This window comes from Eumetopias jubatus, unplaced genomic scaffold (assembly GCF_037043125.1).
Source record: "Eumetopias jubatus isolate StellerSeaLion01/CBP00866 unplaced genomic scaffold, mEumJub1_p1.0 scaffold_10, whole genome shotgun sequence".
NCBI classification, from domain to species: Eukaryota; Metazoa; Chordata; class Mammalia; order Carnivora; family Otariidae; genus Eumetopias; species Eumetopias jubatus.
Window position 1 is genome coordinate 86,198,160 of NW_028274816.1, and position 22,927 is coordinate 86,221,086.

At 56.4% G+C, this 22,927-nt stretch overlaps 1 protein-coding gene across 8 annotated transcripts; it reads left to right on the forward strand.

The window, feature by feature from the left end:
• The first annotated feature begins 325 nt into the window (after nucleotides 1–325).
• FBF1 (Fas binding factor 1) lies at nucleotides 326–21,757 on the forward strand. 8 transcript variants are annotated; one of them, XM_028112607.2, is made up of 30 exons: nucleotides 326–948; nucleotides 1,417–1,502; nucleotides 2,042–2,069; nucleotides 2,847–2,888; nucleotides 4,563–4,656; nucleotides 5,619–5,679; nucleotides 6,452–6,502; nucleotides 7,888–8,029; nucleotides 8,482–8,559; nucleotides 9,148–9,267; nucleotides 9,584–9,722; nucleotides 9,859–9,992; nucleotides 10,591–10,690; nucleotides 11,743–12,219; nucleotides 13,332–13,415; nucleotides 13,776–13,864; nucleotides 14,036–14,094; nucleotides 14,860–15,015; nucleotides 15,150–15,250; nucleotides 15,377–15,583; nucleotides 16,309–16,416; nucleotides 16,500–16,639; nucleotides 16,724–16,842; nucleotides 17,660–17,782; nucleotides 17,868–18,053; nucleotides 18,490–18,666; nucleotides 18,759–18,896; nucleotides 18,987–19,104; nucleotides 19,815–19,924; nucleotides 20,563–21,757. In XM_028112607.2, the coding sequence occupies exons 2-30, from the start codon at nucleotides 1,500–1,502 to the stop codon at nucleotides 20,644–20,646; spliced, it is 3,468 nt and encodes a 1,155-aa protein (XP_027968408.1). In that variant the 5' UTR covers nucleotides 326–948; nucleotides 1,417–1,499; the 3' UTR covers nucleotides 20,647–21,757. The 8 variants fall into 8 exon arrangements, with proteins under 8 accessions (XP_027968408.1, XP_027968409.1, XP_087884269.1 ...); XM_028112608.2 differs by having other exon boundaries at nucleotides 11,746–12,219; XM_088028143.1 differs by having other exon boundaries at nucleotides 326–435; nucleotides 859–948; nucleotides 18,759–19,104.
• The last annotated feature ends 1,170 nt before the right edge of the window (nucleotides 21,758–22,927 follow it).

A 22,927-nucleotide genomic window follows, 5' to 3' on the forward strand; every position in this document is an offset into this window, starting at 1 on the left:
GTGATACATTTCTCATGGCCCCCACCCGGCCACAAGTCAGCCCTCAGAGGAGGTCCTGGAACCCAGGTCCCGGCAGTCCCTGGGGAGGGCGAGAAGAAGAAGCCGAACTGCCTTGGAGCCGGCCACCCTCCTCCCACAGTGGCCTGGCGCCAGCACCTAGCAACCCGCCGGGCCGCAAACAGGGCTAACGGCCGCGGCGGGGCACTCTGGGAAATGTAGTTTATCTCGGCGTTCCCCAGCTCCCTTGACTCTGGTCAATGAACGGACCAAGGACTACAACTCCCAGGGTGCCTCGCGCCTCGCCTTTCTTTCGAACTCCGGGCGATTGAGAGATTGGCGTCCGCGGGCCTCCGGAGCGGGAGGCCGGAGCGAGTTGGGCTCGAGTGGGGTCCGGACCTGCGGCTGTGGCTAGCGGCTGCGCCTCCGCGGGGAATGGCGCGTAACCCGGGAGATTTCAGGGGCTGGGAGGAGAGTAGGCCGCGCTCGGGGTTGATCTGGGAGGGGCGCGCGCAGGGGGTGACGCAAGGAGGGGCGCGGAGTCTCCGGACCTACGGGGTGACCCGGAAGGGCCCTTGCTAAGGATTTTAAAATGCCTGGCACGGAGTTGGCTGAGCAGATGCGATGACGCGATGGTACTCTGTGGCACTTTGGGCCTTTGCAGACTTCTCCGAGATTCCCCCTGCCTGGGAGCTTAGGACGGAATCCCTAGGAGATGGCAGAAGCTCTTGGGTGTGATGGGAGACAAAACATGTTTGGACTTGTAGGTCCTGAAAATTGCCATTGTAAAGAAAGAGAAACACAAACATTCAGAGTGGCCCCTGTAAGTAATCCCAGATGAATTTTGCATTCTGTTAACAGGACCTGCAACACCAGACAAATAAGAGATCACCCTCTCTGAGTCCTCTCTTGCCAGGCAGGGACTGTCGGCCTTGGTAATGCTCAGGAAGGGTAAGGAGAGAGTGACATTCTGCGTCAAACACTGCGCTGTTAATGGATTAGGTCGGATTTACAGTTACCGTGAAGGGAAAAATTTCCACCATCGGTGAAAATCGTTTCAAGGAGTAAAACCAGCGCACACATCCACCCTTGGTGCTGAATGCACAAATGTAGTCATGGGTGTCGCCTGGGAATGCATGTTGGCCATAGTACCAGGCACCTACCTCCTTTCTGAGATGGGTACCTACCATCTCCTGCATCCTCTTTCAGGATAAGAGATGAGGACCACCGCACTCATTAAGTCACTGAGAGCACTTTGCTTCTCATCTAAGTAGCTCTCCCTATAAGGAATTTTTAATTTATGGGACTAGATTTTAACCTCTTGGATGGGTAAAGTGAGGAAAACCTAGATGGGCCTTGGACCCAAGCACTGTTAGAGCTACATCATTTTTAAGCAACCACTTGAATTTTCTTCACTAGGGAGGATGAGCCTGATGTGGGCAGAATTCAAATGAGCTGGACAGCGCCGTGAACAAGCTACAAGCAGCTCCCAGAGCCTTGAGATGGTAGGCAGAATGCAGACTCTCACCACTACTTCCACCCCCAAGGTCTTGACTGCCTGCAGAACATTAGGGGCTGGGTGACAAGGGTTAGGATATGGTCCCCAGAGAAGAATGATGGGAGGTGGAATTGATACCAAACTTATTAAAATATGAGCAAGCCTTCTGAGCCTCTGAATGGCCAGCCGGAAGCGTTTTTAAGTGTCCCTTTTTGGTGTTGAGAAGTCAGGGACACAGAAGAGGGGAAAACTGTCCCAGGTGTGTTACATCCTGCCTGGGAGGGTTTGCAGGTGGCATCTGGAAATCAGGGAAAGGAGAGACTTCTGTCCACCGGATGTCACCCACAGTGGCGTCCACTGCTGGTTAGTGGGGGCTGTTTCCGCGCTCTGAATGAGTCTATTCTCAGAAATTCTGTCTCTAAATGCCATTGGTGCTCCTTTTCCTCTGGTGACTTGGCAGAAGGCACAACAATTTATGCTGTATTCTCAGTTTCAGCCATGTTCACTGTTTGATTTTGTTAATGTGATTTGTTTTTCCAATGTCAGGCACCAAAAACCAAAAAGGGATTGAAAGGTAAGTGGAAAAATGGAATATCGCCCTTAAGGCAAAAATAATTCCCCACCTTTCATCCAAAAATAACATAGACGTGTCTGTATCTAAATGTTCTTGATGTGAGTCTTGCTGGTTTCCCCCATAATTGCACAGGAAGCTTTGGTCTTCATAGGGGACTCTCTCTGCTGCCTATTGGCCCTCAGAGTAATCCAGAAATAAATAGACAGGGGTGGGGCTTGGGGAAAAAGTCCTTCTTGTCGGGATCCGTATTGAGAAGTGGTTGGCGTTAAGGGTGGTAAAGGCACTTCAGCTGGGTGCAAAAACTAATTCCGTACTTGTACTTTGGGTTCCCCCCATGTGCCCCAGCTAGGGGAGGGGGAGGTCTCAGATGGAAGGGCATGAGGAAGCTGTTGGCATGAAAGAAGCTTGTGTGTGCCTAGAAATCTTGGACACTTTTCCCAAAGAAGCACACGGGGCTTTATTCAGAGTCTGGAAAACTGGCTTGTTGGCCAGTGTGTGCTGTAGAATGCAGGCGCTCCTGAAAATCCTCACCATCATCCTTTGAGAAAGTTATTTTCAATTTCTACCCTGGGGTCCTTCAACAAGGCATTGCGATCTGTTGCCAGAGAGTTAGGAAACGTCTCGTGGCCACTGAAGAGAGAGCTGGGCCCCGGTCCCAGTATCTGAGCGCTCTGGTGGTGAGGAGTCTGGAATTGGGATGAGGTCTCAAGACATGAGGCTTGTTAATGACATTCTTTCCTCCTGAAGTCTTGACAGTTCCTTTTCTGTTTGTTCTAGGCTCCATTGATGATGTCCTTGGTGACCTCTTAGGGGATGAGAGTAAGTGCCCCTTCTGCAGAATCTCCTGATTTAGGCTTGTTCTTTTTTTTAAGATTTATTTATTTGAGAGAGAGAGTGGGGCAGGTAGCAGTGGGAGAAACAGAGAGAGAATCCCAAGCAACCTCCCCCCCCACTGAGTGCAGAGCCTGATGCAGGGCTTGATCTCATGACCCCGAAATCATGACCTGAACGGAAATCAAGAGTCAGACTCTTCACCAACTGAGCCACCCAGGCCCCCCCCTTTTTTTTAATTGAAATCTTATTCACAGAAAATTCACTGTTTTCAAGTGTATAATTCACTGGCTTTGAGTATGTTTACAAAGTTACATAATTATCACCACAATCTAATTCCAGAACACTTTCATCACTTTCATAAAGAAACTCCACGCGCTTTAGCAGTCCCTCCTAGTCTCCCTTCCCCCCAGCCCTAGGCAGCCACTTACTCACTTTCCTTCCTTGTGGGTTTGCCTGTTCTAGACATGTTGTATACCATGTCATCACATCATACTTGGCTTTTGCATCTGACTTTTTTCACTCACCATGGTGTTCTCGAGGTTCACCCACACTGAGCCATTCCTGTCTTCATTCCTTCCTACGGCTGGACAGTATTCCAGTGTGTGGATGGACCATGTTTTGCTGATCCACTCATCACAGGTGGTGGACACCTGGGTGGTTTCCACATTTGGCCAGGCTATTATGAATGATGCTCTTAGGAACATTCAGGTACACGTTTTTGTGTGGCCATATGTTTTCAGTTCTTTTGGGGTGTGTACCGAGGAATGGAATTACTTATGTGGTAACCCTGTGTTTAACTTTTTGAGGCACCACCAGACTATTGTCCATGGCAGCAGCACCATTTTGCATTCCCTCCAGCAGCGTACGAGGGTTCTGGTTTCTCCACATCCCTGTGAACACTTGCTAATTTTCTGTCTTTTTGATTATGCCCATCTTGACGCATATAATACAGTTTCATTTCGTTGTGGGTTTTTTTTTTTAATCTTTTAAAATTTAAATTCAATTAATTAACTTACAGAGTATTATTCGTTTCAGAGGTAGAGTTCAGTGATTCATCAGTCTTATGTAACACCCAGTGCTCATTCCATCGCGTGCCCTCCTTAATGCCCGTCACCCTGTGACCTCATCCCCCACCCCCGCCCTCTCATGGTGGTTTTAATGTGCATTTCCCTAGTGACTATTGACATTGAGCATCTTTTTCATGGGTTTATTGGCCATTTGTGTATCTTTGGAGAAAGGTCTATTCAGATCCTTTTTTTTAAATTGGGTTGTCTTTTTACTATTGAGTTGTATGAGTTTCTTATATATTCTGGATATCGTGTGTGTCCCCCTCTGCTGTATTGAGGAGCGGGGCTTCTGGGGTGTGGGGAGCTCACCGGGGGCAACCAGGCTGAGGCTCCCCCTACCTGGCCCAGAAGAACCCATGGAGCCCAAGCCTTGTCTTCAGCCGAGAGCTCTGAGTGATGGAAGTGCATCATTCTTCCTGCGCTTGATGGGGTGTAGTGGGGTTAGGCTCTTCATTGGGCCCCAGCTGGCATTTAGGGTGAACTTCCTGGGAGAAGGTTTTCCTGGGAGAGCTTGGTGGGGAACTGCCAGTCCTCTCCATCTGACTCCCGTTCACTAGCCAAATGGCATCATTTCTGTTCTCTTTTTTTCCAGTGACACTACCTGAGGAGCCTGTTAAACTAGCTTCACGTGCCCGAGATGCCACAGGTGCCGCCCAGGCGCTCCCTTCTTCCCAGGCTCGAACGAAGTAAGAGCAGGACTGGCTTGGGTGACTGTCACCCCTTCAGTCCAAATGCTGTCGCCTCCTCACCGCCCCACTTTCCACCTGCTGTGTGCCCTGCTTCTGCTGTCAGTTACTCCTCCCTTCCCCCCGTTCCTGGCCCGTGAGGAACCTGAGGAGTGGAAAGCGAACTGACCAGGGGTCAGAAGTGCTGGCTGCCAGTCCTGCATATGCTACTTACTGTGTGATCTTGGGTGACTCCGGGACCTCTCTGAGCCTCAGTGTGCTCAACCCCAGAATAAGAGAATTGGCCTAGGTCAGTGGCTTTCAGGTTGTTCTTCCAAAGTGCTCCTCACCACTGAGAGATAGGAGGGAGTTTTGTGAGCTTTCTGCCCTCCACCTTCATCTTAACCAACGCAGTTCTGTTTCTCTCTCTCTCTCTCTCTTTTTTTAAGATTTTATTTATTTGTCAGAGAGAGAGCACAAGCAGGGGGAACGGCAGGCAGAGGGAGAAGCAGGCTCCCCGCTGAGCAAGGAGCCCGAGGCGGGACTTGATCCCAGGGTCCCAGGATCCTGACCTGAGCCACAGGCAGACGCTTAACCGACTGAGCCATCCGAGAGTCTCTCTGTTATTCTCTCTTATCTTTTGTTTTTAACAGTTGTTTTTCCATCTTGTGGCTATTTTTCTTTTTTTGAAATACAGTTGATACCCACTGTTAAAATAGTTTCAAGCGTGCTACATGGCAATGGGACAGGTCGAGTTATGCTGTGCTCACCACAGGTGTTTAACAGATTGTTTTTAAAGGGCCTCTACTGCTTTAAAAAAAATGGAAAATCTCTGCATTAGGGGGCCTGTGAAATTCCTTTAAGCAACTCTGTCCCATTCTCCTGGAGATGTCTTCCAGGTTCACCGGGGCTCTGGGCCACCTTCCTTTCTCGGAATCAGTTAGTGCCCTGGGGATGCAAGTGCTGATTGAGCCTCTTCGCAGGTCCCTCCCGGAAGACTATGGCTTCAGCACCACAGCAGGCATCCCAGGACCTGATGCTGAGGTGAGCCTGGTCCACCCTACTCCCCACCCTCTCTACTTATCCCCAGAAGCAGTGAAATAGAGCTGGTGGCTGGGAGGTTGCTCACACAAGGGTTCAGAAGTTTCTGCAAAGGCAGTGTGTTGTTTTAAAGATTTTATTTATTTATTTGACAGAGACACAGTGAGAGAGGGAACACAAGCAGGGGCAGAGGGAGAGGGAGAAGCAGGCCCCCCGCCAAGCAGGGAGCCCAATGTGGGGCTCGATCCCAGGACCCTGGGATCATGACCTGAGCCGAAGGCAGGCACTTAACGACTGAGCCACCCAGGCGCCCCTAGCCATTGTGTTCTTAAAATAATACCCAAGGGCTGCCAGATGGACCCAGATGTGAACTCAACATGTTTTTCCTTCCTGCCAGTGAGATGAGCTAGAAAGTAGAGCTCCCAGCAAGTGTTAGAGTCTTGGATGTTGCTCCTTGTAATTGTGTTTCCCGTAAGAAGCTTCCCGGCTGTCCGGTTACATAGTTTGGAAATGGCATAGTGATGGCCTGTCGTGGAAGGGTTCTTTCCGCTGAGCAGGGACAGAAAGTGGCAGCGCTTTCTGGATCTCCACACCTGGGGAGGTTTGACTTCTGAGGACACTTCAGTCTCAGGGGAAGGTAGGACCTCCTGCTGGTGCCCTGTTGGCCAGGATCTGCCCCTGCTGGGCCGTCTGCCCTCACAGAAGCAAGGTAACAAGGAGCCAGAGCTTTATTCGGCCTCAGCTAACATGTGTCCTTGCCCTCCCGTGGACTTAGGTGTCCGACGTCTCAGATGCAGACCCACAGATTTTGCTCCAGGCAATGAAGGTACTGACTGGTTTGCACGGTTCTGGGAGCAGGGTTGGGCGTAGGAATGTTCTATGCCAAGTCTTCCTTCTCCCTCCCATTTTTCCCTTTACAATTTGTGTTCCTGAGCCCTTCGTAGTCAAGAGAGGAGCTCATCCGTGAGCTGCTGCCCTTCGTGTCCCTCTGGGTAGAAATTCAGTCTCCTGGTGTCTAGAGATTCATCCACCGGGAGACACAGTCATGCACCAAGCCCCTAGTGCGGTGGGGCTGGCTCCCACCCAAAGACACCACCCCCATTGAGGGGAAAGAAGGAGAGACTGTCCTCTAAGGCTGCTTCTTAACTGTTCTCTGTGTTTCTCTCTACGTCCCCTGCCAAGTCCCCTTCAGCCCAGCTGTGCTCTCATTGGATCAAGCCCCAAGCTAAGCTTAGCAATGAAATTTTAAGTCATAAATTCTGTACAGTTTATAAGATAATCCCCCAAGGCTCAGGTGGCCTCGCTGGGGTCTGAAACTTTAGGTCACCTTGGCTTCCCCGCCCCTCTGTCCGGCAGCACCCTCCTTGCCTGATGTCCTGCCTCTTGTCCTCCTTGTTAACCCAGGGTTCCAGGCCAAGGCCAAGTGCTTGCTTTCAGCCTTGGGGGGAAGGGAGGGCTAAAGAATTGGAGTCTGTGCCCTTCTTGGCTCCATATTCAGCCTCTTAACCGCGTCTTGAAATCACTCTTCCCCAGGGCCCTCCCACTGGCCCCCCTGGCCACAGCCCTCCAGTCCTCTGACTCAGCGGCTGGTGGTGACATCGAGTCTCACTCCAGAATCCCCAGCTCACGCTGCATCCCCATGGTCCAGTTTTCTTTCCCAACTCCTCTATTTCCTGCATAGTCTCCCCTTTTCCCTTTGTTCCTCATGCCTCTGCCCCTGGGGTGCCAAGTGTCCTCCCAGATACAAGTCCTCATCCCCTTATGAGGGTCAGCATTTGGCGAGTCTGTACGGGGGACGGGGGTGGCGGGAGGCCCCGACTGCCTTCCTCTGCTGGCTGGGTGCCTGGCCCCTTCTCACAGCCTGGCGGCAGTCCCTCTGGGAGTCTTCAATCCCGGGGTCCTGCTGTTTTGTTCCCACCGTAAAGAGAACCTCACCACTTACTAAGCCTGCGGCAAACAGGTGCTAGTAAGTGGTGTGGAGGTGCCACCCTAGACCAGGCTTATCTGAGACTGAGCCAGTGGAGACGCTGTGCTTCGGCCTGGCCTCTCACCTGTTCTGTAAGCCAGTCAGGGTCAGTTCCCCAAACTAGGTCCCCCCTTGTCCCCCATGGAATATGGAGGCCGTATCACCAGGCTTCTCAGAGCACGGGGGCGTTCAGCACCCCTAGCTGAGCACCAGTGAGCATTCCTCCCTCCCTCCCGCTTTTCCAGGATCTGGACGATATGGATGCCGATCTCTTAGGTCTGAAGAGGTCTAATCTGGCCTCTAGCAAAAGAGCTGCCAAGGGTCCTGGGAAAGAAGAGCTGCCTAGTCATCCCAAACCTGCTGGCATATTGACAGCCAGTGAGAAAGGTGAGTAGAAAGAGTATCTTGAATCTAGGGACACTCTAGAGACAGGGAAGATACTCGGAAGGCAGCTCTCATTCCTATGGGTTTTCTCTGTTTGTGGTTGGGGAGGGGACAGCTTCCTCCCTCCGTAGTGTGGTTCCAGGCCCTCTAAGTTCAACATGGCAGCTCCCGGAGAAACCGTTTGAGTTAAATTGGGGAATTTGGTGGGAGCCTGTGTACCTCCCAAGTCCATGACTGTTTGGAGTGACATGTGACTGGGGGGCAGGAGGTGGCTCCAGACCACGTTTCCCTGGCAGAAGCCTGTGTGAGAACTGGGGAGGTGTCAACCCACCCCACCGCTGTCTCCAGGCCATGAGCCCTCAGCCTCCCTGGGAGAAGGGCATGCCATCCCAGGGTCCCCATTATGGTGTGGCAGGACCTTGGCTGGGACCTTGCCTTCTGTTTGCTCCTTACAGGGGACACCGTTCCTGCCAAGAAGCCCCCTCCCTCTCCCAGCAGCCTTGGGCATCAGTACAGGAAGTTTTCCTTCGAAGGTACCACAGGCCCTGTAGTCACACTTCTGAGAGTGGCGGAGCCTGGCTGATGCTCACGTGCTTGCCCGGGGTCAGGTCGCTGCGTGTGTCAGAGGAGGAGCAGACTCCTGGGGCCACCAGTTCAGCTCCTCAGGAATTCAGGGAGGGACTGGTGGTGGTGTGTGTGTGGGGGGGGAGATTTGGATCCCTTCTTTGCAAGACTTTGAAGCCAGACATCAACCTGAAGGTTTTATAAAGCATAAGAAGAATTCCCCTTCCTTTTCCAAATGCACGAATGTTGTGCTCACTTCGGCAGCACATATGCCAAATGCACGAATGTTTTACTTTACCTCTAATGCCTGGGGGATGCTTCCAGAAGGCTGCGCAGGCAGCAGAGCCCTGGGGGGTGCACAGGCAGGCGCAGGGCCACCCCCTGCCTCCCTGTCTCCTTGCCAAGGCTGATGTGTGTCCTGGGTGTTGAGTGGCCTGTTCATGTATTAGAGCAGCTAGAAATCTCCCCTGGAGTGATGGCTCCCCCACCATGGCGCAGGGCTTGTTTTCCTGAACAAACGGTGCACTCTGACCTGTGCTTTCCCTTCTGGCCGTGAGACTCGGAAGACCCATTGGCGGGACTTCTCTCCGACGATGAGGAAGGACTCACCAAGAAGCCCCCTGGGACCGAGAGTAAAATGGCTTCCGAAAAAAGCCCAGCCCCAGTCAGAGATCAAGGTAGGGAGGGTGGGCTTGTTGCTTGTCTGGGGCAGATGCAGGTGGTACAACCAGAGACTCCGCTGGGCCGGGACCACAGGGCTGAGGTCCTGGACCAAGAGATTATTGGTGTCTCCAAACAGGGAGGTGGGATGCGTGAGCTGGGGTGAGGCGGGGGAGTCAGTCCTACACGCAGACCAGATTCGTGCGCTGCCTGCAGCCACACCCAGACATCCGGGTCACGGAGAAGCGCCCCCTTCGACGCCTTCAGACGCCGCAGTTGAGGGCGTGGTGGGCCGTGGGCCCTGAGTCCTGTGCCCTGTGTTCTGTCCTCTAGGTGCCTCTATTCCACTCACCCCTGGGGACACCCCGGTCCGAAAGAAAGAAGAAGTGCTATTTGATGAGGAGGACGACGTCATGGCCACCCTGGGGTTTGCAGACAGCCCCACAGCGGAAAGGAGGCAGACGGGCGACCAGTAAGGGTCCTTAGGAGCGGAGAGACCCTGCCCATACAGCTGCCTCAGGCCTAGGGCAAAGCTAGAAGGTGGGCGTGATGCAGGCCCCCAGGCGCCCCCGGCGTTCACATGCACCTGTGTGTGTTTCCTCCCGCAGGGAAGGCCCCCGTCCTGCTCGCTCCAGGCTGGATGAGCTGCTGGGTCGGGGCACTGCCACCAAGCTCCTGGCCCGCCCGGGCACTGGGGAGCACAGGGAATTCAAGCTGGACAAGAAGTACCAGAGACCCCCGGGTGAGGAAGCTTGCAGGGCAGGGGAGGCAAGGTGGAGGGCTCCCAGACCACGCTTTTACCACAACCCACAATGAGAAATAAGCCTACATCACAACACACATTATCATAACTGAGACAGAAGCATCACGGAATGATAATTACCACATTTAGTATTCTGTTATTTTTTTATTTATACGTTATCTGATTTATAAATACATCGGTTGTGACTCATGAAATTGGTTTCTTGGCCTGCTGATAGGAAGCAGCTCACAGTTTGCAAAAGATCACTCTAGACCGATGTTTCTCAAAGTGTCGGCCCGCGGGCCAGCTTTTGAGAATCGCTCCCATGGCACAGGCAGCTCAGCGGGCCGCACAGAAGGACATCTGGGGCAGGACCCTGCCGGCGCCTTTTTCACAGCTCCCAAGTGATGCCCGGCGTGTGGGATCCTGAGACCTTGAGCTCACACCCAGGGCCGCGCCCCTGCCAACCCCACGGCAGCTTCACCTCTGCTTACTTGCTGACACGTCAAGCTACCAGTTCAATTTTTTTTAAACAGAGTTCTGCAGCCACAAAATGTCTAATTCCCTTGCTAGAGATCATGGGCTTCTTCACTTACAGACAAGGAAGATTCCTGGGGTGATGAGGACTTCACCTTTGGGGCCTATCAGCCCACCGTGGGCTCCTGTGAGGGCCGCCAGTCCCACCGGCAGTTGGTCAGGTAAGCAGGACCTGCGGAGAGCATGGCCTTGGGGGCAGGTGCCCACCAGGAAGGAGGAGGTGCCCCAGGCTCCCCCATCCCGCCGACATTCTTGTTGGGGAAGCATAGCGTACGAGGCCCAGGGGTGGCTCTGTGCAGGTGCTGAAGGAAGAGGGGGGTTGCCCAGTCCTGCCCATCCAGGCCCATTTCCTTCCAGCCTCCTTGGAAGGAGGAGGAGGAGGAGGTCCCAACACCGCCTGGAACCCATAAAGCCATAAACAGCTGAGGGATGTTCAGTCCCAGGGCAGCGAGACCGTGAACCTTCAGTGGCTTCTCATGCCCTGCTCCCCAGGAATGGCCCTGGGGTCCACCGTCACGCTGCCATGGGCTCATCCCTGTGTGCTGCGAAACATTAAGTTAGTGGGTAGAATTTTCTGAATTTGGGGTTTTCTTCCCGGTATACATTTTCAACTTTATATTTGGAAATAATTTCAAACGGACAGAAAGATTCTAAGAATGGTACAGAGAGCTCCCTCCTGTGCTTCGCCCAGAATCCACAGTTGTTGATACTATGCCACTTTGGCTTTGTCAGCCCCTTTCTATCTAAATAACCTGCACATGCACTGACATTTCTCCCAGTCCCAGTACGTTCTTAGACCTCGGAACATTCTGCCAGGGGCCAGTAATGCTTCTAGGCAGTGGCCAGATAAACAGGTGACACTGTTGATAAAAAAACCTAAAACCACTTGATCCAACTGGTCTTTCTCTGGACGTGTGTGCCCGTGGTTGTCGTTGGGTGCTGTTTGCTACGGGTGGAATTGCCCCCTGTTCAAGATGTCTGTGTTCGGTGGTGTTCTCCCAGTGGTGCTCCGCCAGCCGCTGCTCTGCCGCCCCAGCTGGGTGGGCGCTGTGCTCACTGGGCATCGGGGCTGGCTGTGCGGAGCTCCAGGCGCCTCTCACTCCTTAGTGTGGGCCTCAGAGTCACCCCCGAGCAGCAGAGGGAAAGGCCGGTCGGGGGGCTCTTAGGATGGACTGCTTGCCCTGCCTTAGACCCCCTCCTCTCTGTCTTGAAGTAGGTTCTTAACAGAAGGTAGCGCAGACACCAAGGGAGAACCAGGCTCCAAACAGAGCACCCCAGCGGCCTCCAGCCCCACTCACCCCAGGAAGGGAGGAGCTGACTGGTTGGGCCTCAAGGATGACGACCTGCGCCCTCCCTCTCCCACCAGAGAGGCTCAGAGGGGAGGCTCAACGCTCTCCACTCCTTCCGTGCTCCCTCCCAGGAGCCAGCACTCTGACTCAGGCCGGCACTCTGCCCCAGCTGGACTGCCTTCCTCCTCTTTGGGGCCAAAGCCACCAACGAAGGGTGCAGGTTTCCCTGCCAAAGCCAGCCAGGCTTCCCAGCTGGGAGTGTCTCAGGAGAAAGAAGAAGAGGATTGGCTGAGCCATGCCTTGTCTCGGAAGAAGTCCCAAGGTCTGGCCAGAGAGGAGCACACAGAGGCCTCTAAGGGCCAGAACCTGGTGGGGGCAGCAGGCAGTCCCCCTTCCAGCAGGTATGGCCTTGGGCTGCTATCTAAGGGAGGGAGGGCCGGGCAGGGGTGTGGGGGGCCAGTCTTGCCCATCTTGGCGCCTCAGGCGGGAGTGCCGGCCCGCACCACCTCTTAGCTGTGCTTCTCTACCTCTCTGGACGCTACAGAGAGAGGGTCTGGCTCCCCATCCTCGCCCAGGTGCAGACATGAGGGGATCGGGAGGCTGTTGACACTCACACCCTGACTGTCGTGCGGACAAGGGCTGACTTGATCAGGCAGGGACAGAGGGTACCCTGCTGTGACAAAGGCACAGTCATCTTGGTGCCTCTGAGCAAGGGCCCTGCCCACAGTGCCCCTGGGGTCCCAAAAGACGCAGTGTCCAAATTACTGGTGCCTCTGCTGGCCTGCGCTAAAGGACACAACGTATCCCCGTGCTTCGGGGGAGTGTCAGAGAAGACAGTGACTAAGGGGCAACTCCTAGGGAAGGTTACCGAGTGGCCTTCCTGTGGGGCAGGACAGCGAGGGACCTCTGAGGGCAAGAGGGCAAGACTGGCATCGTCCGGCGGAAGTGGCAAGATGCCGTGTGGCCAGAGCGAAGAAGAAGTGAAGTAGGCAATTGTGCAACAGGCCAGGGACATAACCCAGCCCCAGGGTTGGTGTGAACGAGGAGGGTAGCTTTGACCTACCTCTGAAACCAAGGAGAAAGCTTCCCTTTGGCCCTGAGAGCCAGCCAAGGTGGGTGGGAACCACAGACAGGAAAAGAGAGGAGCCCAGAGGGAGCTGGACCTGGCCGGGGAGTGAGCAGAGCCCCCGTCTAACTCAGCGAAGCTATGTGGGCCAGAACAAGGCCTTGAACTTGAACTTAACTCTGGTGTCTAGAACGTGTGGATTGGTTTTCCTTGGACCGTCAGCAGATGGTCAGTGCCCGTCCACTGTGCCCTAGCGGGCCCTGGGGCCAAGAAGGGGCACTGGAAGGCTAGAGGCTCAGACTTGGGAAGAGAATTCCCACGATAGGACGTTGGGAACAGGAGGGGCGCCGAGGGGACGATTGGCCGGCAGCTTCATGCTCGGGCCTTGTCCATATCCAGCCTACCTGGAACCTTCTGCCACCTTTGCTGTAACATTTACTTCCTCAGCCAACCTGTTCCCAGCACTCAAGGGTTCAAGCAAGCAGCCACTGTGGCGACACAGAAGCCACTGACAAGACCTGCCACCTCGGGGTATGTCCACAGGGAGCTGGGCGGTGAGACGCCGGGGTGGGCCTGCGTGGGCCTCCTTCCTTAGAGACGATGCGCAGCCAAGCTGGGCTCTGACCTGGTCGGTTTGGCATGCGGTATGTGCTACCTTGTATCGGGCCCACCGACTAAGGGCACCTGAAGCCGGGCCCGGTCTCCTTTACCCAACCAAGACCTCACTCTTAGTAAACTGCCAGCTACCAGGCCTTTCCAGTCAACTCTCTGAACCTGTTTTCCTTCACTACCCGCGCCAACCCTCTTCTGGTCTCCCTGTGTTCTTCTACAGAGTAGGCTGTTCACCTTGCCACCACTGACCCCCCCCCCCGCCAATCTCTATGTCCTTAGGTCCCCTGTGACTTGGAACCAGGCTGCCTTGACCCTCCCTACAGGTGACCCAAAGAGGGGAACAGCCCTCGGAGACCTCTCCGGCATTGGTTTGTTTTCTGCTTTGTTTGGTGCTTTACCTATGGGTGTGGAATAGGCACTTTGAGCATCCTTTGGGGTCTGGGAAGACAAGTAGAGTTGGACTCCCAAACACACACAGACACATGAGACCTCCGGGCCTTTGTGGGCCTCTTGCTCATTTCTCTGCTGTTGATTTTCAGAGCCCGCAGCTTGTGTCCTGAGCTCCCAGGAGCCCCCAGGGCCTTCTGTGCCTGTCCAGGTAGGCAGGGCGGACACACAGGAACGGGCCTTGGGCCCGTGGAGCCGCTCTCCAGTGCTCAGAGGCAACGGCCGCGCTTTGAGCCAACAGCCTGCGGGGAATCGTGTGTGGGGAGATCTGACGGCACCGCCCCCACCGCCCCCAGAGCTTCCCTCAGCCTCTAGCCTCGCCAGTCTCAGGCAGTTAGTTGGCTGTGACTTTGCCGACTCCAGGAGGGAGGTAGAGGTGGCATTCTTGCGGGGGCAGCCAGGAATACTCCAGTCAGAAAGCAGGGCTGCGCATGTCCCGTTGTTCCGTCTAGAAAGCCACCTCCATAGCTGCCATGCTCCCGCTGCCGCTCCGCCTGTTTCCCAGGTACGGGAGGCAGTCAGCTCTGAGCCCGGCCGTGAGGAGACCCCAGAGACCTATCCCTAGGAACCCAGAAGCACCTTTGGAGATGGTGGGTGGTGGGCAACCTGCAGGAAGTAGAGAGGCGCTCAACATCTGGACTCGGGGCCAGGCAAAGGAAGCTTTTGTCATAGCTGAGACACTGCTAGGCCTCAGCTGCTTGTCTAGGAATCTGGAACGCCTGCTGGGGAGGATGTCATGCTGAGAGAGGCGGGGAGGGACAATGACCGCACCACTCAAGGCCTCGGCCTCCGGGTGTCATGTCTCTGTCCCCATCTGCGGCCACAGATGAGGCGCAGGGCCTGGGAGGGCCAGAGGTAGCTGAGCTCAGCTGCATCCCTTTCCTCTACCTGGACCATCTCCCACCATCTCCTACAGTCCCTGCTCCTCGAGTCCCTGGCGCAGAGCCTGTTGCCGGGCACAGAATACCAGAGGCAGCTCCTGGCCGCCCAGGTGCAGCTGCCGAGCGGCACGGCCGAGCTCCGGGCCAACCTTCTGCAGAGCCAGGCCCGGCTGGCAGAGCTGGAGGCCCAGGTGAAGGACAGAGGGGCCCTGGGCTGTGGGGGGGGGGGGGGGGGGAGGCAAGGCTGTGACGAGAGGGTCTCCCTCTGAGGGCTGGAACCAGTTGGCCCAGGGAGCCCACCTCCCCACCCTCCCGCCATCTCCAGGTGCGGAAGTTGGAGCTGGAGCGGACCCAGCACCGGCTCTTGCTCGAGAGCTTGCAGCAGCGGCACCAGGCCGACCTGGAGCTCATCGAGAGTGCCCACAGGTACCCACCGCTCCTCCCGGCGGGCTTCCCAAGCCTCGGCGCTGGCACTAGCCAGTGTGCTCGGGGAGGCTCTTTGGGTATCTGCCCTCACCCTCTGAGCACCATGGCTTTGTGTTTTGTTGGCAGAAGCCACGTCAAGGTGCTAGAAACATCGTACCAGCAACGGGAGGGGCGACTGCGGAGGGAGCACGAGGAGCTGTCGGCCCGCTATCTGTCGTGCTGCCGAGAAGCCGAGCAGGCCCGCGCCGAGCTCGCAGCCCAGCACCAGCAGCGCTTGGCGGCTGCCATGCAAGAGAAGGACCACGAGATGGAGAGGCTCCGGGAGCTGCAGCGGTGAGGGCAAGGCCTGGGGCACAGGCAGGGCCTGGCCGTCTTCGAGGATGGCCAGAGGAAGTCCATTCCCTGGAGTCGCCAAGCCAAGGCTCCACAGCTGAGGCTTGACCACTTCCCTTCCGTGTGAGGACCAAGGCCAGGCACACTGACCCATTACCCCCTTTGAGTGGAGGGCCCAGCACTCCCCCGGCAGCGGGGCATAGGGGTCCCGACAGGGCCTGAGGGGTCCTGGCAGCGGCAGGGCAACCCAGGGACCTAGCTCGGCATAGGTCAGGCCCCTCGCCTGCTGGTGCTCTTGAGTATGGTGACTAGGTGGACCCTGGAAGAGGTTTACAGGTGTGTTTACAGGTGTGCCTGGTGTGTCCATCTGGTTGCCTCTCTAGATGAGAACAAAACTAAGAAACGCTACGTGAGGGAGCCGGTTGGTGTGGGCAGAGCAGGCTTTGCAACACTTCTCGGATTGGCCAGACAAGAAAAGGCTACCCACACACCTATCTTTTCTCCTGTGTATGTCCTTTGCTACGTAACGGAAGGAGTCTCCCCGTTCGAGTGGTTGTGGCATCGAGGCCCTAAGACACATAAGGATGAGGAGCCAAGGAAGCGGAGGCAGTGCCTGGAGAAGTGGAGGACCAGGGCCAGGAGGAAGGATGCCAGGGGAGCCAAATGGCAAGCCCTCTGGCGCAGCTTGGCATGCACGCTCACTGCGCTGCCCTCGCTCCCCTCAGGGCCTCCATCCTGGAGATGCGCCAGGACCACGAGGAGCAGCTGCAGCGGCTAAAGCTGCTGAAGGACCGAGAGATCGACGCGGTCACCAGCGCCACCTCCCACACGCGGTATGGGTGCCATCTGGGCCCTGCCCACCCGAGGGGCAGGGCTGGGGCCCGGGGCCAGGCTGACCCAGTCCCCCCGGCCCCAGGTCCCTGAATAGCATCATTGAGCAGATGGAGAAGTTCTCCAGCAGCCTGCATGAGCTGTCCTCCCGTGTGGAGGCCTCACACCTCACCACCGCCCAGGAGCGGGAGCTGGGGCTCCGGCAGCGCGACCAGCAGCTCCGAGGTACTGGGTGGGCCATGGGTACCCCCCTGAACCCCCATCCCGCTGGGACAGAGGGCATGTACTGAGCGCCCCGTGGCCCCCCAGTGCTGCAGGAGAGGCTGCACCAGCAGCAGCGGGACATGGAAGAGGAGAGAAGCCGGCTCCAGGAGGTCATCGGGAAGATGGAGGCACGCCTGAATGAGCAGAGCCGGCTGCTGGAGCAGGTGGGCTGCCCTCCCGCTGGCAGGGCCTGTCTCCCCAGCACCCCAGGGATGCAGCCAGTGCTCCCCTCTCTGCCCTTCCTGCCCACCTTGCTCAGATCTGTCACGTTCATCCATCTACTGAAGCCTGTGCCTCCTGAGCTCTTAAGAGATGCATTTTTGAACGCCTTCGTATCTTTTATATAGAAGAACAAGCTTGATTCTCTAAAAAAATACCTTTCATTTCCTTTGTACTAGGTTATAACATGATACATTATACTGGAAAAATTAAAATGCAGTTAGCAATACAGAAGAAAATTAAAATCACCCACTGGCCAGAGATAGCCACTGAGGATGTCCTGTATCTTCCGTAGACTTACCAACATTAGATGTAGGTGTGTTTGTATCCTGAACCTTATGTGTTCTTCTTCTGGTAACTTTCTTAAGCCCCTGCCTCAGGCAGGCATGGTCAAGTTGCTAAGCTCGTGCTAGTGTGGCCCCTGGTCCCCCGGCATATGCTGTATCACACCTCCCCAGCCACCTGCCTGTGAGACAGGCACGCAGAGTGCAGCCGCTTGCATCCGGGGAGCAGGGCTGTGGGGCGGCCCAGTGCCTCTTGGTGGTAGTTCCTGAGCCTCTAGGCCTTGGTGCAGTTCATCCCAGTGCCTGGGCCCTGGCAGCCCTGCTCGGCACCTCCTTCTCTACCTCTGGAGGTGTTTGTGGCACAGTGTGGGAGAGGCGGATGGGTTGCACAGCTCCCTGGGGTGCAGTCAGGCCTGACGGGGGGGCGGAGGGGGCGGGCAGAGTGTCCAGGGAACGCATGTCCTCACCTGGCCCCCAGGAGCGGTGGCGGGTGAATGCCGAGCAGTCCAGGGCCGAGTCCACGCAGCGCTCTCTAGAAGAGCAGAGGAAGGTCATGGTCCAGCAGATCACCATGGAACGGGAGGAGCTGGAGAAGGCCAAGGTGAGTGCAGCCACGCCATGTACAGCTGTGACCCCTGCCATAAGCTTCAGGATGCTCAGCCCGTGCCCTGGCCCTCTTGTCCCAGAGCGCCTTGCTGGAGGAGCAGAAGTCCGTCATGCGCAAGTGTGGGGAGGAGCAGCGGCGCCTCGCAGCCGAGTGGGCCGAGTTCTATGCGCAGCAGAAGCTGAGTAAGGAGCGGACCGAGCGTGAGGCAGAGAGGGCGCTGCAGGTGGACACCCAGCGGGAGGGCACCCTCATCAGCCTGGCCAAGGTAGGGCCCAGAGCCTCCAGGGCAGCCCTGGAGCTCAGCAGCCCTGCCCTTTCCTTCCCCGGCCCTCACTGCTCCTCCCTCGGGATGTATTCCCTTAGTAAAGAGCCTAGAGATAACAAGAATGTAGAAATGAAAACAATCATATAATAACTTCCTTTAATTGTCCTAGGTGCTTTATATACATTCTCTCATTTAATTGTCATCATGTTCCCCTGACTTAGATATTCTAGAAATGAGGAAGCTGGGGTTCAGAGGAATCGAGCCCCGGGGTGAGGGGCAGCCCCGATTCTTGGCCCCAGGCCTCTCTGACCCGTCCTTGGACCCCTTGCCACACTGCCTCCCCCAGAGTCAGGGTGGATCGGAGCCTCTCGGAAACGAAGGGGAGGGGGAGTTAGCTCCGGAGGGGAGAACGCACCCAAGGCCTTGCCATCTCCAGGAGCAAGCTGAGCTAAAGATCAGGGCCAGTGAGCTCCGGGCCAAGGAGGATCAGCTGGCGGCCGAGCGGGAGGCCCTGGAGCGGGAGCGGCAGGAGCTGCGGCTGGAGAAGGAGAGGGTCAGCGCCGCTGCCCTGCGCACCAGGCTCCGTGCCGAGGAAGTGGAGAGCATGAGCCAGGTGCCGGGCTGCTGGGCTGGGGGGGGGGGGGGCGTGGCCGGGCACCCAGCCAGCCAGCCCTGCTGACCGTCAGGTAGCCTCGCTGACCGCAGGTAGCCTCGGAGAAGTTGGAGGAGGGGCAGCGGGCGCTGCGCGAGGCCCGGCAGGTGCAGCAGGAGCAGCAGGCGCGGCTGCAGCTGGTACAGCAACAGCAGGAGCGGCTGCGGCAGCAGGAGTGGCACGTGCACCAGGCAAGGCTCCTCCCGGCTCCGGCCGCCCCTGCGACCCCCTCCAATCTCCCAGCCTCGCAGCCACGTCCTTCTCTCTGGGGTCGGGGACAGGAGCACCTGAGTCTGGCCCAGCAGAGGCTGCGGCTGGACCACATCCGACAGGACCTGCCCTCCAGCCCCGTGGCGCTGCTCCCCAGGACCCAGGGCCCGGCAGCCTCCTGCCTGGGTGGTGAGTAGCTTTCAAAGGATGGGCTGTGGGCTGGGCCGGCCCACTGGGGGGCAGTGCCCGGAGCGGCTTCCCTCACTGGAGGTAGGGGCCCGTTAAAATCCCCTTCCTAGTCCCTTGTTACTCGAGTCACACATGTTCGTTAGGGAAAGCTAAGTAAGAGAGAAGAGAGGAAAGCTGCTTTGTAGAAAGTTCATCTCGCCCTCACTCTCTAGAGAAAACCACTTCTAACATTTTGGTGCATAGCGTTCTACACTGTATGTTTTCAAAATAAAAAATTGAGATCATCTCAGTTGTTTTCAACCTTGATTTCTTTCATTCAGAAACATATATATGGAACGTGTTTTGCTATCAGTAATTAAACATTTAACCATAATTCTTAATCAGCATCATTGTCCATTGCGTCCCATGTTTTTACTGATTCCCTACTGAGCGGTTTTTTGTCACTAAGATAAACACCCCAGTGGAAATGTTTGTATATACATCTCTACACCTTTGCCTGATTATTTCCCGTGAATAAAATCCCAGAATTGGACTTGCCAGGTAATATCCCATGAGCATTTTCAAAGGCTTTTGAGAGTCAGTGGAAGTGCCCAGAAGGTTGGCGCAGTTGCTGCCGCCCACAGTGGTGAGAAGGCCGCAGGGATCCAGCTGTAGCTGTCCTGCTGTGCCACCCACGCTGCAGCCCCTGACTTCCTCCTCGGCCTTTTCAGCCGCTGTGGCTCCTGCCGCCACCGCGCCCCAGTGCAGCCAGCCCCCCGCCGGCCTGGGCCCCTCACACCTCCACGCCAAACTGGTGCTGCTGAAGCACACAGCTGAGCAGGTGAGTGTCCCGAGCGGAAGGCAGCCCCAGCCTGAGCCGCCCACTCGCCCTGGGCCCAGGGCTCCTCTGTCCACAACTGGTGGGAGGCAGGAAGGAGCACCTTGGCCCCAGGGAGGGCTGAGTCCCCCCACCCCACAATAATAGTGCAGATTGCCCCCTGAGCATCTCTGAGACCCGTCCCCCAGGCCTGGTTCTGTGGGATGCAGCTTGCATCCATCACCTTGGTTGAACCCACAGTAACCCTGTGATCAGAATGATAGGAGCTATCACTTCCAGAGCATTCCCTGCGTGCCAGGCTCTGTGCTGAAAGCTGTATGTGCAGTACGAGCCTCTACCCCCACTCCCCCAGTCCTGCAGGCAGGTAATGTTATTATCTCCAGTTTAGAGACAGGCTTACAGAGGTGAAGTCATGTGCTGACAAGGGGCCTCACCATGGCTGAGACCTGCGCTGTCTCACTTCCGTGCCCCCACCGCCCCCGCCGCATCCCAGAGCCGGGGAGCAAGTGGAGAGAGGGCCCCCGAGTGAGGCCTGGCTCCACCTTGCTCTCAGTCCTGCGAGCCAGCGTCCCTGTTCACAGAAGTGGGTACAGGAGGGAACCGGGCAGTGGGGACTGCTCCACCCAGCCCCTGCCTTTCAGGACCGTGACTTCTTGGAGAATGAACAGTTCTTCCTGGAGACCCTGAAGAAAGCCTCCTACAATATGACATCCCATTCAGCCTGACGGGCGCCACCGGCTCCTCTGCGGAGGCCTCCAACGCTGGAAGTCTCTCCCATCGCCCCCCTGGCTGCCGGCTCTGAGGAGGGAGTACCCAGGGCCCGATTATAGCTCCTCCTGGGGACAGGGTGCGGGCACATTCTCTCTGCACACTCCAGCCTCTAGGGCTTGAAGAGTAGTGGCCTCTGGGGAGATGTGATGCCGAGGGTGCCTCAGCCCCACGACCCTGCCAGCCACAGCTTCGGTTCTCCTCCCCGAGACTTCCAGCTCAGATCCAAGGGCTCACTGGGCTGTGTGAACCCCTCCCTTCCTCAGCAGGCAGGTGGTTGGGGGATATTTTCACCTGGGCCTCTTCTGAGGCGGGGGAGTCTTCTAGAGAGATGCCACGGACAGTCTCCTGCCGTCTCTGGGAGGCCTGCAGAGCCAGCGCGGGCTCTCCTCCCTAAACTGGGGCACAGAGTCAGAGCACATGTTTTGAAGCACCTTCTATCCTCTCGACCAAGGAGGCGGGCGCTGTTGTGGAGCACAGAGGGGGCAGGGAGGGCGCCATGCCCAGCCATGTTTTACCTCGCAGTCTTTTGCTGTCAGGTTGGCTGGCAGAAAGTCCCTGCCTCATTCCCAGCTGCCTGAATCACTGGTTCTGGGGCTTCCCAGAGGCGGAGCTGGGCCTGACAGTGGGGTGTGGTGAGGGACCAGTAGAGAGGCCTCTCTGTCCTGTGCACCTGCTACGAAGCCCCAGCAGGCGGGAGCGAAGACCAGGGAGTGAAGGCCCCTGCAGCAGCCGGGCGGGCTGAGCGCACTGGGGGCCCCCACAGGGCCTTACCCGGGCTGCCGCCCCTGGGAGGGCGCCTTTGCACTTCTCCCTGCAGAGGTGCCAGGAGAGGGGCAGCAGCTTGGCAGCTGTCCCAGCAAACCCGAGGACAGATGGACTCCACTAACACAACCACGGCCACTCCTGAAGCGGCTTCCCTCAGCCCGCGACTGGTTACCTTCCACCAGAGGACAGAGGGCAGAGGAGGACAGGCTGAGGGGGTACCTGGACAGCTTTCAGAGGGATCTTCATTTACCAGCTATTTCCGGCCTTTATCTTGGACCCATTAAATCGCTATATTCTTAACGACTGGATTGTTAGAATTTGCCTTGACTCCTGAGAGTTTATACTTCTTAGACGTGTTCCCCCTGTAGCACGGTTACGTGCTGGAAAGCTGGCTGGCGCTGGGACCTTCCTGAATCTGTACGTTCGCCAGCTGCCTCACAACTGGGAGAAGAGTGTGATGATGAGCCCTACCTCACACATGAAGGGACAGAGGCTCAGGGAGATTAAATCATCTGCCCAAGGTGACAGCAAATAGCAGAGCCTTCTCGGGCTGATTCAAAAGCCGCAGGGTCTCAGCCACCTCATTCCACTGCCTCCTCCTAGAAGAGCATGCTGCACCCAGGGCTGTGGTGAGGCAGGAGATCTCCAAGCTGCTGCTCGGGATGGTGCCTGCACTGAGGAGGGAAGCATCAGTGTCCCATTAGAGACCTCATGAAGTAAACTGAGGGTTCTAGAGGGGAGGGGCGTGGGGGGATGGGTTAGCCTGGTGATGGGTATTAAAGAGGGCACGTTCTGCGTGGAGCACCGGGTGTTATGCACAAACAATGACTCATGGAACCCTACATCCAGAACTAATGATGTAATGTATGGTGATTAACATAACAAAAAAAAAAACCCTCATGAAGCTTGGAACTCGGTCCTTCTCTCCACAGACACCTAAACAAGTTGTCGCCTGTGTTAAGAGCTGCAGGGCTGTAAGCACGGGCACAGCGTGGGAGAGCTGCCATTGACTTAGTCCCCTGGCAGACAGGATCACCCAGCAGGGAGACAAGGGCGAGCTTGGTCTTCAAGACAAAGAGAAATGAGTGTAGAATTAGGAAGCAGGTCTGTCTGGCCTCATTTATACCTTCAGGGCAGTGGGTATGCCCTCACTGTTTTAAATGGTGAGACTATATTTGCACTTTAGAAAGCACATTGTGGCTGTGGAGTGAACACACTCGAGGGGGGCGGGTCAGAAGGCTGCTTGCAGTGGTGCCGGGGAGACTGAAGACAGCACTACTGGGGATGGCAGTGAGGGGTCATGGACCTGATGCCTGGCATGGAGGGTCAGGAAGAGAGATGTGTCAAAGAGGACCCCCAGGTTTCTGGCTTGGGCAACTGGGTGGTGTCCTCGATGAAACAGCCAAGTAGAGACGCCCCACCGCCCTTGGGTTGTAAGGATACTTTACTCAATGCCTATAACTGCTCCAT

What these genes read in the sequence shown, in the direction of transcription:
- FBF1 (XM_028112603.2), top strand. An exon ending in CAGGAAGTTTTCCTTCGAAG is followed by an intron (nt 8,560 to 9,147) that starts GTACCACAGGCC and finishes TCTGGCCGTGAG; the next exon opens with ACTCGGAAGACCCATTGGCG. An exon ending in GGCAGTCCCCCTTCCAGCAG is followed by an intron (nt 12,220 to 13,331) that starts GTATGGCCTTGG and finishes TTACTTCCTCAG; the next exon opens with CCAACCTGTTCCCAGCACTC.